Genomic DNA, 19203 nt, shown 5'->3' with positions numbered 1-19203 from the left:
CTCATCTTGTGTAAAAAAAAAAAAAAAATTTTTTTTTTTAGGTAGTTCTTGTCAAATTAAATGACTTAATTAATAGCTGTGAAAAAATTTTAGGAGGAATTTGCTATTTTTAATCTTTGTTATATTTCCCCTTTCACGAATGTTTTCTATTTCTTTAACCGTAATGTAGAGTTCAGGTAGCTCTAAACATCCTTCTGGTTAAATACACGCAGTGCCTGGGTTACAGACAGCTGATGTACATGTAACCTGTAGTAACAAGCCAACCCCTGTAAAGCCTATTATGTTAAAAAATATGAGGTACATACAACAGTAATAACAAACAAGTGCATTTGATGCCGCTTTGCGACACGTGTCAAAACATTATTATTACTGTATTATTATGTTAAAGACATTTTAGCCCATCTGGAAGTGTTTCTTTAATGTTTTTATGCATAAGAAGGTACACTGTATACTGTATACTAAAACATTTGACTAACCAATGTTAGATATGAACCATACCTAACTGTTCCAACTTATGTACAAATTTGACTTAGAGACAGGCTTGGGAACAGAACTCGTTTGTAATCCAGGGACTGCCTATACCTCAAATCAGTGAATGTCAAACTGCATTTATAGTTGCAATTTTGAAGGATCCTGTGGGCAAAGTATTGAACGATGCAGGAAGCATCAAAAGAAGATGGAAGGAATACACTGAGTCACTGTACCAAAAAGAATTGGTCGAAGTTCACCCATTTCAGGAGATGGCACATGATCAGGAACTGATAGTACTGAATGCATTGGCATAAAACAAGGCTCCAGGAATTATGGAATACCAATTGAGGTGTTTAAACAAACAGATGCAACGCTGGAGGTGCTCACTTGTCTATGCCAAGAAATTTGGAAGACAGCTACCTCGCCAACCGACTGGAAGAAATCCATATTTGTGCCCATTCCAAAAAAAGGTGATCCAACAGAATGCAGAAATTATCGAACAATATCATTAATATCACACACAAGTAAAATTTTGCTGAAGATCATTCAAAAGCGTTTGCAGCAGTACATTGATAGAGAACTGCCAGAGATTCAAGTCGGATTCAGAAGAGGTGTGGTAAGAGAGAGATCATTGCTGATGTCAGATGGATCCTGGCTGAGAGCAGAGAACACCAAAAGGATGTTTACCTGTGTTTCATGGACTATGCAAAGGCATTCGACTGTGTGGATCATAACAGATAATGGAAAGCATTGCGTAGAATGGAAACTCCAGAACACTTAGTTCTGCTCATCTGGAACCCGTACATAGACCAAGAGGTAGTTGTCTGAACAGAACAAGGGGATACTGCATGTTTTAAAATCAGGAAAGTGTGTGTCAGGGTTGTATCTTTTCACCATATTTATTCAGTCTGTATGCTCAGCACATAACCCAAGAAGGAGGCCTATATGAAGAAGAGTGTGAAGAAGAAGGGAGCATTAGGATTAGAGGAAGACTTATTAACAATCTGCGTTATGCAGATGGCACAACCTCGTTAGCTGAAAACAAAGAGGACTCGAAGCACTTACTGATGAAGATCAAAGACCACAACCTTCAGTATGGATTACACCTCAACATAAAAAAGTATCCTCACAACTGGTCCAGTAAGCAACAGCATGATAGATGGAGAAAAAATTGAAGTTGTCAAGGATTTCATTTTACTTGGATTCACAATCAATGCCTATGGAAGCAGCAATCGAGAAATCAGACAATGCATTGCATTGAGCAAATCTGCTGCAAAAGACTGCTTTAAAGTGTTAAAAAGCAAAGATGTCACTTTGAGGACTAAGGTGCGCCTGACTCAAGCCACGATGTTTTCATTTGCCTCGTGCATAGGAAAGCTGGACAATGAATAAGGAAAATCAAAGAAGAATTGATGCCATTGATTATGGTGTTGGTGAAGAATATTGAATATACCGTGGACTGCCAGAAGAACGAATAACTCTGTCTTGGAAGAAATACAGCCACAGTGGTCCTCGGAAGTGAGGATGGTCAGACTTCATCTCATGTACCTTGGACATGTTATTAGAAGGGACCATTCCCTGGAAAAGGACATCATACTTGTCTTGGATTGAATTGTGTCCCCCCAAAATGTATGTTGACATGGTTAGGCCATGATTCCCAGTATTGTGTGGTTGTCCTCCATTTTGTGATTGTAATTTTATGTTAAAGAGGCTTAGGGTGGGATGTAACACCCTTACCCAGGTCACATCTCTGATCCAGTGTAAGGGGAGTTTCTCTGGGGTGTGGCCTGCAGCACCTTTTATCTTTTAAGAGACAAAAAGGAAAGGGAAGCAAGCAGAGACGGGGGACCTCATACCACCAAGAAAGCAGTGCTGGGAGCAGAGCGCGTCCCTTGGACCCGAGGTTCCTACACAGAGAAGCTCCTAGTCTAGGGAAAGATTAATGACAAGGACCTTCCTCCAGAGCCGACAGAGAAAGCCTTTCGCTGGAGCTGACACCCTGAATTTGGACTTGAAGACTGGTAGACTGTGAGAAAATAAATTTCTCTTTGTTAAAGCCATCCACTTGTGATATTTCATTTATAGCAGCACTAAATGACTAAGACACTTGGTAAGGTAGAGGTTCAGTGAAAAAGAGGAAGACCCTTGATGAAATGAATTGACACCGTGGCTGCAGCAATGGACTCAAATGTAGCAACGATGATGAGGATGGCCCAACACCGGGCAGTGTTTCATTCTTTTGTATGTAGGGTCACTGTGAATCGGAACTGACTGGGTAGCACCTAATAACACCACCACCGTTTACTTTACCGTGTTCTAGGCACAGTTTGAAATGTTTTAGCTTCTCTTCCCCAGTGTTCCTCAGTTGTCTAAACGAGGCCCTTTAATTTCTGTTTTGTAAATGAGACTGAGGATCAGTGAAGTTAAGTAACTTGCCCAATGTCAAAAAGCCATTAAACCCTGAGGCCAGGTTTCACACCAGGTCCTTTTTGTTCATGTTTGCTCTTCTGCTGCTGCTACTGAAGTATACATTATTTTATTTTTAAAAAAGACTATTAGCAGGTAAATGGGATTCGAGGCCCAGGAAACGTGTGTTGTACTCCATGGATCATTGAATACCTGTTGTGATCCACTGACTATAACAGGAGATTGTGTGCTTTCGTAGATGCTACTGGGGTTTCCACAGTCACTTCAGCAGAGAAGCAGAGCACTTATACCATACCTTGGAGTCCTCCTACCAGAAAGCCCTGCAGTCCCATCTGAAGAACTCGGACAGCATAGTGTCTCTGCCTCAGTCAGATCGCTCCTCTTCTAGCTCTCAAGAGAGTCTGAAGTAAGGAACTCAGCTTTGCCTTTCATTAGTGTGAGATTTTATATTCAAGAATTTGCTGTTTTGAAACACAAGTTTAGCTGTGTTTTTAAAATATGTGGGCTGTTATAAGTCCCTGAAACCTATTACTTCAGGTACATTCTGATACTAGGTCAAGGTGCTGCAGTAAATGGTAAGAAATAGAAGGCCTTGGTCTCTGCCATAAGTAGTTGTCAGTGAAACTTACATGGCAGTTGTAGCATATAGTTTTAAAGTAATATAAATGAACTGTAGAGTCAACTGTACACATAAACGCTTCAAAGAATCTTGTAAGAGATGGGTGAGAATTTACCGGGAGATAGGTTTAGAATGGGAGGGCATTCAAGATTGGGGCCTTAATTCAGTATTGGAGTTCATGGGTACTACAGACAATTAATTAAGCATTTGGCTCTTATCCAAAAGGTTGTTGTTTGAGTCCACCCAGAGGCACCTTAGAAGAAAGGCTTGGCAATTTACTTACGAAAAACTAGCCCTTCAAAATCCTGGAGCATAGTTTCACTCTGTCACACATGGGGTTACCCTGAATCAGAATTGACGCCATGGCAACTGATTTGGATTTTTTGTTTAATGTATTATTACCTTTTCTCTGTATTTCTAACAGCTGTCTCTAGTTTTGACTTCTCTATGTGTTTCAAAGGCAGCCCAAAATACAATGCTAAAACTTTCCCCGAAGTTGGGAGTTTATAAGACTGTGGTCCAAATCTTGTAAAAAAGGCAGAAAACTTTAAAATAATTCTTCATTATCATAACTTCCTATTGTAGTTTGTAGTTGTATTAAAGCAGATAAAGTGCATAGTTGATAACAGATGATGTATACCTTTATTTTTAAGCCGGCCCCTAACTGCAAAAAGAAGTCCTACTGGAAGCAGCACATCTAGAGGTAAGATGAAGAGCTGGGAGAAGGCAGTCCCTGGAGGCCTGCCTCTGTTTTTCACTTCAGGTGGAGCTGTACAGCCTGCCTGGTCGCAGGAAGCCTGTGACCTGCTCTCAGTGTGTTAGGTTTGGAAAGTGTGCCGCTCTGCTTTGTGTTCTCACAGTCCCTGACAGAGCTCCATATTTCCCGTTGAGCAGACACCATCAGCCTGACTTATGCTCCGTGACCACCTGTAACCTGCCTCCCTCCCGCATCCTGTTACTGCCACAGATAGCGCCACTCCTTGCCTCCTCACTCGATGAGAGAAGGGGGGGCCCTTGTGGTGTTGTGAGTCTCAGCAGCAGCAGCAGCAGCTTAGTGGCTGTTAGAGATGGGAGGGTGGTACGTTTTCCTGAAAGAGGGAGGGAGGGCCTCTAGGTAAGCATGCCCTTGACATTTGTGCTGCATCCTTAGGAAACTGGCCAGATGAGAAAGTTTTTGTGTTATTTTACTTCTCATATTAACCAGAAATGTGGTCCATTTTGGGGGCGGGGGGTGGGGCGGTGGTGGTTAATAACCTTATAAGAAAACAAATGTCATAAGTATATAGTCCAGGTCACTTTTTAATTTCCGTCAGCTCTTTGGCTGAACTCTGTCTTCGGTGACTAGGAGAAAGTGTTTGTCACTGCTGTGTGCTTAGATATTTGTTAAAACTGGGTATTTCTTTTCAAGAAAGTAAAACAACAATAAATATTGATAATTCCAATATAGTCCTTACTGACATTTTGTCCTTCGTTACTGAAGCTTCTACAGTTAGTACCAAATCTATGTCAACAACTGGGTCCCTCCAGCGGTCTCGAAGTGATATTGATGTGAACGCAGCAGCCAGTGCCAAATCCAAAGTCTCCCCGTCTTCCGGTGTCACGCCCTTCAGCTCCGCAGCGGCTTTGCCTCCAGGATCGTACGCGTCCTTAGGTAACCGCCCCCTCCGCCCAGCACCCTTTCCCTCTGCTTCCGCTGTTTGAGTGATATCTGCGCTGCTTAAGTTGTGTTGCTTGTTTAGCAAATTACAAAAACCCTAATTGAGGACACTTTTACTGTCACAGGGCTGGATATTTAAGTATAGATGACTTTCTGTAGTTCTTGCTGGTTAACAGCCACTTTTTTTCGAACGTCTCCTTTCTCTGAGGCATTATCCTTTTTAGTGATGAGTAAGCATACTCAGTGTGTGGCACTGAGTACTCCTTCCCTCAGCTTCACTTGCTCCATCATGGCAAGCCCACTCTCCACAGGGCCGAAGCTCAGTTTTCCCTCTTCCTGGCACTGTGGGAGCAAGCCAGAGGATTTTGTGAGGAAGTCTATAGATTCACCAAAGATAGCCATTGTAGCATGTCCTCAATTTAAAAGTACAGCAGTGGGGGTGGGGCAGGATTCCAGAGAGACGTGGTAGACTTACCAAGGAGCATACTGTGCAAGGAGTGCTGTCCTCCCATGTGTCACCATGAAAGCCCACCCTGTCTCTAATGGTTGTCCCTCCAAAAATTTTTTAAATTATTTTTAGACCCTCTTCCAAATGAATTAATATCTACTACATCAGTAGGTCAGTTACTCATGTTTTCTGGCAAATATTTAATACCTACTGTATTAAGGCTGGTGTTAGTTTCTTTCATTTTATTTTTGAAAGGCCCAAGTTGTTCAAAACCAAAATATGGGAATTAGCTAGATGGTTTTATTTTGGATTTGAAGGAAATGAATAAAATTTAGACTTCTCGGGACTTAGTTATTTAGGTGGCTTACAAACTAATTCCAAAGTCAGTTCTAAAACTAAAGTTCTGGAAATGTTTTGAGAGTTGGAAGCACAGGAAGAGAACACTGAGAGAAGGTTCTTGGGTCTGCCATCTGTTAGCTTTGTGACCTTGACCTGGCCGCATAATCCTTGACTCTGTTTTCCCTACCCATGAGTTACTGGTACTAATAGCCACCTAACTCAGATTTGTGAGGTGGACCAATGAAATTATATGACGGCCCTTTGTAAACTGTCATTATGTAAGGTAAAAGAAAGTGTGATTACTACAGGAATGTTACGAATTTGAGGGTATATATTCTGGAACGTTTCTCTCTGGGAAAACTTAACTCATACATACGTTTCCATTGGGAAGAAACGCAGTTAAGAGCTCTCCTTTTCCACCAGCTGTTACAGCGTTCTGTAGCAGTGTTCATATCAGATTGACATGTAATCATTAGAGAGAAATAATGACCCTGCTCTCCTATAGTGACTCAGTTCTGTTCGTTTTAGTTCAATTTTTAAGGACTTACCTGTGTTTCAATACATTTGATCCATCTTTGGTATTTGTAGTTGCTATTTGTTTTGTTGCTTGAAAACTTGAGTAAAAGCGATCTCTTAAAGTACCTAAGTAGCCTTTGTTTTTCTGTATTTGGACTGTTTTAATATGGCCGTGTAGACTTCCCCCAGGACAAATAAAAGTACTCACGTCCTTTAATCTGATGATAGGAAACTGACGCCTTAGAGGCACTGATGATAAATTTTAGCTCAGTGTTACCTCTTTAATAACAAGACCAGAGAATCATACCTCCACTTCCCTTACCATAGAAAGCCTGGTGGCGTAGTGGTTAAGAGCTACAGCTGCTCACTAAAAGGTCTGCAATTCAAATCCACCAGATGCTCCTTGGAGACTCTGCGGGGCAGTTCTACTCTGTCTTATAGGGTCGCCATGAGTCAGAATCAACTTGACGGCAACGGGCTTGGGCTTCCTTTCTATAATGATAAAAACAAAACAAAACGTAAAACACCTGAAATATACAGTCCTACTGAGAATTTGTCACAGTTACTACTTAGTTTGACACATTCGCAGTAGTGCGTTCCCCGTTTGTGCAGAAGTGTAGCATTGAAGCTGACGATCCTTTTCCACACTTGTAGAGTCCAGACACAGGAGGGAAGACATGGAGCACGTAGGCCTGGACCCAGGTACTGTGCTTGACAGCGTCTGCTGCTGGACACGTAGTTGGGATAGGCACTGCTAGAACTAGCTTCTCAGAGCTGCTGACTTGCCTCTGCCCTGCAGTGACTCTGTAGTACTTGTAGTTTTCCCCTCTATGCTGCTAGTACTTAATTCCAGGGGAGGGGAACTCTTAAAGAAGATGAGAATCGGCTAAGGCAAAAAACAGTTACTCTTTTGACTGTGGTACTCCTGTGGGTCGCTCTTTTTTCTTTTGTGTTCCAAATCCAGAATCACATTCTACTAAGCTAACTTCATTGTAAGGCACACTGACAAGCTTCAGACTCTGCTTTGCTGTTGAACTTGTTTTCCTTTTAATTTTATTTTAAATTGTACTTTTGCTTTTTTAGTAGCTAATAACATTCTGCTTTTTTATTTTTTGATGTCACTAACTATTCCCTGTTATCCCTTTCCTTGTTTTTTTTAATTTGCTTAAAGATGGTACTGCCACTAAAGCCGAGGGTAAGCGGTGTGTTTCTGTGATTGAGGTGTGTCCCCTCCGCTGGTCCTCTGTCCCACCCAGTGTTGCCTGGTGCCTAGTGTCCTCACTGCCATCCCTGCATGAAGTGTTGCACGCCTCCCCCTCCACTCACCTTGTCCCATCTCCACTCAGCTTTGCCCCTGCTCTACCTCAGCTCTCTTCGCTCTGTTTTTCAGTCATGGTCTCGTGGGTTTGGGCACTCTGTTAAGGCTGCGTCTACATGGGCAGGAGCATGACGTGACCCCCTGTGCTTCTGGCTTGACGGACTGCTCATCTTGCATTTTATGGCACTTGAAGTATCCCCTTAGCCTTTCCTTTTTTTTTTCTTCTCCTTTATATTTTTGTGGCCTCGGGATTTGCCTTTCCTTTTTGAAGATAAAGTTCAGTGTCAATTATTCAGGTAAAAGTTTTTTCCCAGGTAATTTAGATAAATTACTTAAAATACTTTTCTCTGTAGGTGCTACTGAATTATGAGATAGCTTTTTTATCTGTGTCACTGGCACATGCCTCATTCATCCACTGATGACCATATATTAAGTGCCTTCTGTGTACCATGTCCTATACTGCACACTGCAGAGAGAGCATGGCAGAAGAAATAAGCATGTCCAGATCTCCTTTGTCTCCTTTTTATTCCATCCTGAGGAAGCTTTCCTGAGTCTGCATTGCCTTTTGAATTTTAGACATCACTATTCCAGTCTCTGTAGGTTTTGGATTAGTGCACGCTAGAAAAGATCACCCCTTTCTAAAACCGATGGATAGAAAGCCTAATAATGCCTCGAATAATTAAAGTGTTGAGGAACCTTGCTTGTCTGCTTAAGATGGTAGTTTAGAGCCACCAACCCATCAGGATAATGATTTAATAACTAGGAACAGTTCATTTTCATACATTATTTAGCCACCCTAAAAGGCTAGCCTGCTAAGTAAACTGGGTTTTCTCTTGATGTGTGCAGTTCACAGTTCTTTTAATCCATGTCTCTCCTTAAGCTACTAATAAAGAAAAAAATAGGAATGAATCTTTTTTTAGATTAACATAATCCTGAGAACACTGTTTCTCAAACTTACCCCATAATAAGAATCACCTGGATGATTTTTGAAACAAAAAAAGAGGTTCCTGAGTCCTTCTGATTCAGTAAGTACGTCAGGAGCCAGGGAATCTGTGCAGTTGGGGAAGTTCATGAAACATACCCCAAAATGAAAAGACAGACAAGAAGCCTGGGTGCACGGTGAGACCCTCATTTGTGAGAGCAGGAGACTGAGGTTACATGTAATTGTGAAGCTGATTGATGATTTTCTTCATTTGTTTCATAATGAGTAATTTTATATTTCCCCATCCCTAAGAAATGGTCCTAAGTATTTCCTCAGCCTAGTTAGTTGGAAGGGATGTGGTGGAAGGATGGAATAGAGTAATACAGATAAAATGGAAAGTGATGACATTACGTGGGAAATTTTTACTTTCTAGAATGCCCTGATTCCATATGCCTATGGAACAGAATAGAGATCAGCCTGTTATTCTGCCCAGCACCAGAAATTTTTAACTTTTTTTTTTTTAACCAGTTGCACAGTCCTGAGCAAGGTCAGAAGTTTGTACTTTCAGTTTTGTGCAAGAGACTAAGAAAAAGAGACAAGGAAGTTTCTTACTAGTTCTCCTTCTCATAGGAGAAATTGGGGGGATGATAATTAAATATCTGGGCCCTTGATTTTTTACAGAGTTCAGAACCATAAAAAGAGAGCCTTTTTACCAGAAACAAAGTGAGTCCTAGTCTTTGTATACAAGGGCTATGTAGGCTGTTTCCAGACTGACCAGCTGCAGCCTCTCGTCATGAGAGAGAGAGAGACATCCCTGGTAGACTTGCCAATTCTGACACTTCTAGGATGTCGTATTTATCTTATTTTAGCAGTGTAGCTTGGAGAGTAATGATTCTTTAAAAAACCACAGACAGGTATAGAAAAAGGCTACAGGAAACTTCCTTGATTACCTTGTCAGTATGTATCTTTGGAATCATTATGGGCCTTTTTTCATTTGTTAATAAATCTTTGCCAAATATTTTACTATCTAGCTGCTGAAACAAGGAGAGATACACACTTTCATCATTACGAGGCAAACAAAGGATTTTTCAGTCGGTGGTTGGAAGCACTAAATCCAAAATCTAGGCAATATGTTTGAGTTCTGGAAACTGCCTGATTATAGTAATTAAGGAAAAAAAAGTGTTTTTAAAGAGTTGTGTATTATACACATCAAGAAACCTTCCTAAAAAAATTTTGTAAAGAACTAAAAACTTGTGGATAAAAGTTTATTTCCAGGTTATCTTTTAGCATGTTATATTGGGTAATTTTGGGATTTGGAGGAAGAAAGCATTTATTTTATTAATTTTGTTGCTCATGAGAAGATTCATCATTAGATGTTGAAGTTGTCTGGCAAATTAACATACTCTCAATGTGACACTTTTTCTTAAAGCTAAGGTATGTAGTAAAAACATTCATGTATTTTTTTTCCCAAAAATAAATAATTTTAAATGAAAAATTATAATCCTTGAGTGACCCATGGATACTGACAACTCATTGATAATTTCAGAGAATGGATCATCACATGTTATTAAGAGTTAGTCAGAGTTTTTACCAACTTAACTCTTGGTGATTTTAAGTAAGATCATGCAGGAAAAGCCGTGTAGCCTTGTCTGCTCGTCAGGAAAAAGAACTTAGGCTTTAGCTTTATGGGAAGCAGAACATTTGGCGTTGCGGTGTATTTACCCAAGAACTATGAATTTTTAAAAAATTAGCCTTTATACAAAATGAAAAAGTACATGTCTATAAATTGAAGTAAAAGCGTGCTAAGCTTTTATGCTTTTATCTTTAAAAAAATAGTAATGAAAAGTATTCTTTTCAGGGGGCTAGTTGTTGGTATTAAAATTTATAGGTAATTAATCTCCAAATTTTGATTCTATTGAAAGTGTTACCTGTGAGTAGAGGCTGGTCTAATAGAACCTCAAGCAGGGAGACATAGAACAGGCATGTATGTCAGAATGGCCCAGTGTCATGAGAGTTGATAGTTATTTAGGAGACATTTTTTTTTTCTTTTAAATTTGTTCTTGTGGCTTTTTAAATTTTTTTCAGTTGTGCTTTAAGTGAAAGTTTACAATTCACATCATTTTCTCACACAAAAACTTTTATACACATTGTTATGTGACCCTAGTTGCTCTTCCTATAATATGACAGTACACTCCTCCTCTCCACCCTGTATTTCCTGTGTCCATTCAACCAGCACCTTCTCATCTCCTCTGCCTTCTCATCTCGCCTCCAGACAGGAGCTGCGGACATAGTCTCATGTGTCTGCTTGAGCTAAGAAGCTCACTCCTCACCAGTATCATTTTATGTCTTATAGTCTAGATTTAGTCTGAAGAGTTGGCTTTGGGAATGGTTTTAGTTTTAGGCTAACAGAGAGTCTGGGGCCATGTCCTCTGGGATCCTTCCAGTCTCAGTCAGACCATTAAGTCTGGTCTCTTTAGTAGAATCTGAGTTCTGCATCCCACTTTTCTCCAGCTCCATCAGGTACTCTCTGTAGTGTTCCCCGTCAGGACAGTCATTTGGTGGTAGCCGGGCACCATCTAGTTCTTTTGGTCTCAGGCTGATGGAGTCTCTGGTTTATGTGGCCCTTTCTATCTCTTGGGCTCATGTTTTCCTTGTGTCTTTGGTGTTCTTCATTCTCCTTTGCTCCAGGTGGGTAGGGACCAGTTGATGCATCTTAGATGGCTGCTTGCTAGCTTTTAAGACCCCAGACGCCACTCACCAAAGTGGGATACAGAACATTTTCTTAATAAACTTTGTTAATGCCATTTGAACTAGATGTCCCCTGAGACCATGGTCCCTAGACCCTCACCCCCACTACTATGTCCCTCGAAGTATTTGGTTGTATTCAGGGAAGTTCTTAGCTTCTGCTTTAGTCCAGTTGTGCTGACTTCTGCTGTATTGTGTGTTGTCCTTCTCCTCACCTAAAGTCATTCTTGTCTACTATCTAGTTAGTGAATACCTCTCCTTCCCTCCCCACCCTCATAACCATCAAAGAATGTTTTCTTCTGTGTTTCAGCCTTTTCTTGAGTTCTTACAATAGCAGTCTCATACAATATTTGTCCTTCTGCGACTAGTTTCACTCAGCATGATGCCTTCCAGATTCCTCTATGTTATGAGATGTTTTGAGGATTCATCATTGTTCTTTGTCATTGGGTAGTATTGCATTGTGTTGAATATACCAGAATTTGTTTATCCATTCACCTGTTGATGAACACCTAGGTTGTTTCCATCTTTTTGCTATTGTAAACGGTGCTGCAGTGACCATGGGCTTGCATATATCTGTTCGTGTGAAGGTCTTATTTCTGTAGGATATATTCCAAGGAGTGGGATTGCAGGACAGTATGGTAGTTCTATTTCTAGCTTTTTAAGGAAGCACCAAACTGATTTCCAAAGTGGTTGTACCATTTTACATTCCCACCAGCAGTATATAAGTGTTCTGGTCTCTCTACAAACTCTGTAACATTTAATATTTTGTGTTTTTTGGATTAATGCCAGCCTTGTTGGAGTGAGATGAAATCTCATTGTAGCTTCGATTTGCATTTCTCTGATGGCTAACCAAAAAACCAAACCCAGTGCCATCGAGTTGATGCTGACTCATAGCGACCCTATAGGACAGAGTAGAACTGCCCCACAGAGTTCCCAAGGAGCGCCTGGCAGATTCGAACTACGGACCCTTTGGTTAGCAGCCATAGCTCTTAACCACTACGCCACCAGGGTTTCCTCTGATGGCTAGGAGACCTTTTTAAAAATAATAATATTGTGCTTTAGAAGAAAGTTTACACAGCAAATTAGGTTCCCATTTAACAATTTTTTTACAGATTTTTCCGTGCCATTGGTTACAGTTTTCACAGTGTGTCAGCATTCTCGTTACTTCCATTCTGTTTGTTCTGTTTCCATTATCTAGCTTCCTTTCCTGTCCTTGCCATCTCATCTTTGCTTTTGGATAAAGTTGACAGTTTGGTCTCATATAGTTGATTGTTTAAGGGAGTACATTACTGATAGATGATATTGTTTATTTTTTAAGCTGGTCTATTATTTGTCTGAAAGGTGACCTCCAGAATACCAAAGAGACCTTTTAATTTTTATAATTTGTAAATTGGAAATTTGCTGACAAATTTTTGGAACATAAAAACACAACGAAAACCTTAGTGATATGATGGTATCTAGTGGGCCCCATGTGTTTTCTCTTTAAGGGGACAAAAATTGACAATTTGATGTTTAACTGACGTAGGCTGAACTGAAGCTGAAGCTCTGGTGGCGCAGTGGTTGAAAGCTCAGGCTGCCAACCGAGAAGGGGGCCGTTGGGACCCACCAAGCCACTGCTTGGAAGCCCTGCGGGCCCGTTCCCCTCTGTGCTGGAGGGTTGCTCTGAGTGGGGACCCACTGGGTGGATGGCAGGGTGTTTGTTTGTTTGTTTATGCAGGTTTAGTTTACATGCTCTGGGGGCTTTTCCAGAATAATGGCAATGTGGTTAGAAAGAAGTCTTCGGCAGCACTGCTAAAAAGCCTCTGGATAGGAATATTCTTTCTTTATCCCATGATGACTTTGCACTCCCCTGAATTGCTTGCTTTCCTGCGATTCTGCTGTTCTCTCTTTAGTTGGTTGGTTGCTTGTTAGTCGATGCGTTTCTTGTCCCTCCCGCAGCATTTTTCTCCCAGTTGTATATAGTTCTCTACTTATTTCTTTTTTTGATTTATCTTACTTACGCTGACCTTTTTTTTTTTTTTTCCTTTCACATCTGCCATACTCTCTCCCTCTGCCACTTAACAGGTCTTGATATAGAAGTATGTTTTTACTGTTTGTTACATTTATTGAGTAGATTTTATTTTCCTTAAAAAACAGAGAAAGTTTATGTTATCCCTTTAAAACACATACAGACACAGTAATATGGCCAAGTCAATAAAAAGAGCAAAACTCTCCCTGTAAAATATATCTGAGTAAAAACAACAGAGACCCTTGAAACTGCACAGATGAGTTCCCAAGAAAGTAAGGGAAGTTTAAAACTGGAAGAACGGTTTAAAAAAAAAAAAACAAAAAAACTAGAGTGCTAAGCTTTTTAAGACTGTCCTGATGACTTGGGTATTAATGTGTGCCAATAGAGGCCAAGTGGTACAGTGGTTAAAACACTTGGCTGCTAATCGAGAGGTTGGCAGTACAAGCTCGTGAGCTACTCCGTGGGAGAAAAAGGTGGCAGTTTGCTTCTTTAAAGATTTGCAGCCTTGGAAACCGTATGGCGTAGTTCTACTCTTTCCTATAGGGTCGCTATGCATCGGAATCTACTTGACAGCGGTGGGTTTGGTTTACAGAGCACACCAAAAATAAGACCTTGAGCTCACCCCAGGTGAAAAGTTAGGAGTTGGCATGAAACCAGCATTATCAAGGGCCATATATCCTTGAAAATAGGACTAGAGGGGGAAAAAAGTCTTTTTAGTCTTAAAAATGAGTTGAGGAGACATCTGTCTTGGCTTTGTTCTAGGCAGAGAAAGAAAACAGTCTTCCCTAATAATTTGTAACTAAGCTTTATTCTCACACAAATTGTGTTTTAAATTTATTTTTATGGCCTCTAGGAAATTCCAAGCTGTTGAGTTAAAGTGGTCTGGATTTGTAGTCGTCGAGGAAGCCACTCTCAATCTGGTTGCTCAGGCTTCCCATAGATTAAAATCTGCCAAATATGAGCTCCTAGTTCAAAATTACATCATCATAAGTGAGAATCAGCGGGGGGAAAAAAAATGGAAGTAATACCTTAAGGACTTAAGACATTGGTATGATCAGTTATGGAATATAAAATAACTATGTTTAAAAGAAAGAAGGACTTCTAATTTTAGCAATATACAGAATTTGAGCAATCCTCCCAGTTGAGAAGACATTACCGACCTGAAATGGAATCAGTGAACCCACAGATCTCAAATTCTAAACAGAAGTAGGAACGTTACTAGGTGAAGACTAAACTGGCTTTCACCCTGAGGTTTTTGGATGAACCATGGAAACCGTGGGTATACTCTGATGACTGTCCAGGGCACAAGGGACAGGAGATAAAACCCAGACCCACAAGACCTGCATCATCATTGGTGAACATAAGTTAGACTAATATACTGAAGAAGACAACCTTGGTACTGGGTGAAAGGGGGAAATAATCTCCCCTAGGAATTTGCAACAAGAAGCTGGGCCTTCACAAAGGCTTTTGGTTAAAATATATGCCACCTTTGTGGTCTGGAAATCCCAAATAGATAAATCAATTTAAAGTGGTTGTGGAGTGCTTGTGGCCACAGGACAGTAGCAGAAGCAAACATAGATCCTCTCTTGAAGAATTCAGCTTTAGCCCAGATCTTGAAGAATCCCCATAGACAAAGTTTGAAGAAAACCGATCATTTCATCATCAAAATCATGAAATACAGAAGGAAATGAGACACCATGAGTGAAAAACAACAGAAACAACAGGCATCAGAATTAGGCCCACGAGCACTGCAGATATTGGAATAATCACAAAGAGAATATAAATAGTCAAGCTTTAAAAGCTGAAATTTTAGAGAAGCAGTGGCATAAGAGGCTATAAGGAATGACCAAGTAGGTTTTGAAAAAAACAAATGAAACATCTAGAAATGAAAATATAGTAAGTTATTAAAACTGAAAACTCATCAGGTAGATAAGTAGCAGATGATGTAGCTGAAGACAAATTCATGAATTTAAGACAAAAATGAAGACATTATCCAGTATACCATACAGAAAGATAAAGTTGGCATATATGAAAGAGATATTATGATACATGGAAGGCAGTGAAAAAATTTAATATATCTAATTGGAGTAAAAAAAAAAAAATTGGCGTAGAAGAGAAAAATTAATGAAATAGGAAATAATCATTCCCTGGACAGGATTAGGAAACCCTGGTGCCCGTGTAATGGTTAAGAGCTACGGCTGCTAACCAAAAGGTCAGCAGTTCGAATCTACCTGGCGCTCCTTGGAAACTCTGGGGCAGTTCTACTCTGTCCTGTAGGATCACTATGGGTCGGGTCGGAATCGACTCAACAGGAACAGGTTTGGGTTTTTGTTTTTCGTTTTTGTAAAGAGAAGATTAACAAATAAAAATTTGATCCAATTGTCAGTGCTCTTAGGCAGACTATCAGAAAGGTCAATTGAAATAGAGAAAAGATACAAATGAACTATTAGGACTGATGAAGTAGGCAGAGCGCAGTAGAACTTTAAAAAGAAATAGAAGAAAACTTTGACAACTTTATGTTAACAATCTTGAATACAAATTTTACTGATGTGTAGAAAAATATTAGTCACCAAAATAGACTCAAAAAGAAGGAAATAACTTGAGTTCTTAGTTTTGAATTAGTACTTAAAACTCCACCACTCAACAGTAATTATTAAAATAGAAAATATACCCCAAAACTCTCTACCAGGCTCAGGTGGTTATATAAATTGTACGAAGCATTGAATAATTTCAGTCTTACCAGGAACTCACCAAAAGAATCAAACCAAACTTGTTGCTCTTGAGTCAGTCTGACTCATAGCGACCCTAGGGGACAGGGTAGAACTGCCCCGTAGGGTTTCCAAGGAGCGCCTGGTAGATTTGAGCTGCTGACCTTTTTGTTAGGAGCTATAGCTCTTAACCACTATGCCACCAAGGTTTCCAAGGGACTTAGAAAAGGAGGGAATAGTTCCCTGGCTTCCTTACCTTACCTTCCTTACCTTCGTTCAAGCCTTAGGGTTTGTTTCTCTGCGTTTCTTTTCTCCAAACTTTACCAGATGATACGGTGGACGTGATTTTGAACTATATAAAAAGGCGCTGGGAATGGAAACTGGTTCATTTTTCCTCATCAGATTGTGATTTTGGGCAGTTCTATGGGCTGATGTAACCTCAGTATCAGAATGAGGTAAAGTACAATGCAGACAGCCTTACGTGTGCGTGCACGTCGTGGACAGACGTGTGGTTTAGCCCAAGACTGCAGAGATGTTTTAGTATTTTAAAAGTTGATAGACATAGATTACACATTAATAAAGGAGAAAATCCCTTTTATCTCAAAAGATGCAGACAAAGCATCTAAAAATTCAGCAAGCATTATATGACAAAAATGCTTAGCAACTAGGAATAGAAATGAATTTTTTTAACCTATGGAAACTCTATGGGGCAGTTCTACTCTGTCCTATAGGGTCTCTATGAGTCAGAATCGACTAGACGGCACTGGGATTTTTTTTTTTTGGAGGGGAGTATTGAGATATCATACTTATAAATTTTTTTTCTGATCTGGCATGGGACAAGGATGCCTGCCCTCACTACTTTCTTAAAATCCTTTTGTAGCCTATTTCGTAGAAGTAAATGGAGTTGTTTATTCCCATGTTCCTTTTGCCTGGTTGGCTGCCTGGAAGAGCACTGGGTTCTCATTCTTGGGCTAACCAAACGGGCGCAGGTATTGGGCAGGTTCACTCACTCCCCGTTTTTGTGTTTCCTCATTCGTAGAATGGGAATAATTACTTCATGGTGTTGTTGTGAAGGAGTCTTGGTTCTAGAATTTGTGCATAAATCTTTTTTAAAACTGGTATAAAATTCATTGATTGATTCTGGTTTTAGTTTTTAAAAATAGTTCATTATATTTTTGTTGTTGAGAATATACACAGCAGAACATAAACCAGATCGGCACCTTCAGCATGTACAGTTCAGTGATATTGATTATATTTTTTAGTTGCACAGCCATTCTCACCTTCCTTTTCTGAGTTGGTCCTGCCACATTCTCCTTTTTTTTTTTTTATGGTGCGCTTTCTTTTACTGCTCCTTACCTTCGTTCAAGCCTTAGGGTTTGTTTCTCTGCATTTCTTTTCTCCAAACTTTACCAGATGATAGGGTGGACGTGATTTTGAACTATATAAAAAGGCGCTGGGAATGGAAACTGGTTCATTTTTCCTCATCAGATTGTGATTTTGATTGAACTTATGGCAGGAGAGACATTTTATGCCCCCTTGAAACCAGAAGAAGCCCTATATTAAAAAAAAAAAAACAAACAGTTTTTGAGCCCTAATCATATTGGTCTGATAACTAGTGATTTTGCATTTCTGAATTCATTTTTATTTTAATGGTGTTACACTTTAATAAGTAGAGATAACAGATTGCTTTATTTGTAATGGTAAATTCTTTTTTTAATATACACCTACAACATTGGATTCATTTTAGGCCAACATCTCTTCAGGTACTCGTAATGTCAGGCCTTTTAGACATCATCTTTATAGCCTAGGAACTTGTTGACATACATGCTTTAACATGAAAGCTGAATGCTACATATCAAAACACTTTTCTTCAGATAGCTGTAGCTTTTGTTAACTGCAGAGTTAGGAAGGTTTTATTGGGTTTACTTTTTTTATAGTATATTTAAGATAACAGCTAATATTTTTCTGTTCTGTCTTTGGAAGTTTAACAGATTTGTAGACAATAAAAGAGAAAGAATCTAATCTGAAAACTATGGAAAAATTGCTCAAAATTCAGTGTATCACAACAGGGTATCACAACATCTGAAAATGTAACGTGCTAAGGTAACTGAAACGTAAGTGTTGGAAGAGTCCACTTGTCATGGCTCTCAGGCTGGCCGTATGTCTGTGGCGTGTGTGTGTGCAGGAAATTGGGCAGGAGATCCGGGACTGAGGTTCACATAGAAGCTCCTGTCCCACCGTGCAGTTGGCTGTCACTACCCACGGTGTCGACTCTTTTCTTAAGTGACACTTACTTTGAAAATGTCATGGGAACTCTGTTTATTCTGTGTCCTGCAGGTCGAATCCGCACAAGACGACAGAGCTCTGGGAGCGCCACCAGTGTTTCCTCTACGCCCTCTGATAGTCGGGGCCGCAGCCGTGCTAAAGTGGTTTCTCAGTCCCAGCGTAAGAAGTGTATTCTCTGCTCTCTGTTATCACTGTTCTATTCAGCAGACCATTCTGTCATTGAAAATTGTACGGTATCACATTTAGGCATTCTTTTCTAAAGCACTTAAGTACAGTGACTTCAGGGGTAAAACATTTTTGTGATTCTTAAGATAATGTGAGTCTTGATGTTTGTCGAGTAAGCTTACAAAATGGAGTGTTCCATGTTGTCTTAGTTATCTAGTGCTTCTATAGCAGAAATACCACAAATGGATGACTTTAACAAACAGAAACTTATTTTTTCACACTTGAGTAGGCTAGAAGTGTGAATTCAGGATGCCAGCTCTAGGGGAAGGCTTTCTCTCTCTCTCTCTCTCTGTTGGCTCTAGGGAGGGTCCTTACCTCTTCAGCTTGTTTCCTGGTTTGTTGGAGATCACCGTGCGGCTTGGCATCAGTTTACCACATCTCTACTTGCTTGCTTGCTTTTTTGTTTAATCTCCTTTCTATGTCAAAAGATAATAATTTAAGACACACCCTACACTAATCCTGCTTAGAGGTTAGAATTTAAAACACATATTTGTGGGGGAGGGGGCATGATTCA

General features: G+C 40.0%; 1 protein-coding gene across 1 annotated transcript in view; it reads left to right on the top strand.

The window, feature by feature from the left end:
* CLASP1 (cytoplasmic linker associated protein 1) overlaps nt 1–19203 on the top strand; it is a 373393-nt gene that overhangs the window by 250814 nt on the left and 103376 nt on the right. The window contains exons 17-20 of the mRNA XM_049889062.1: nt 3137–3304; nt 4171–4220; nt 4998–5168; nt 18516–18623. Of these exons, the coding sequence (XP_049745019.1) occupies nt 3137–3304; nt 4171–4220; nt 4998–5168; nt 18516–18623 (497 nt within the window). The remainder of the gene's footprint in view (nt 1–3136; nt 3305–4170; nt 4221–4997; nt 5169–18515; nt 18624–19203) is intronic.

Source organism: Elephas maximus, chromosome 6, assembly GCF_024166365.1.
Source record: "Elephas maximus indicus isolate mEleMax1 chromosome 6, mEleMax1 primary haplotype, whole genome shotgun sequence".
NCBI classification, from domain to species: Eukaryota; Metazoa; Chordata; class Mammalia; order Proboscidea; family Elephantidae; genus Elephas; species Elephas maximus.
Note: the sequence above shows the minus strand (reverse complement) of the source record. Positions and strands in the feature narration are given on the sequence as shown.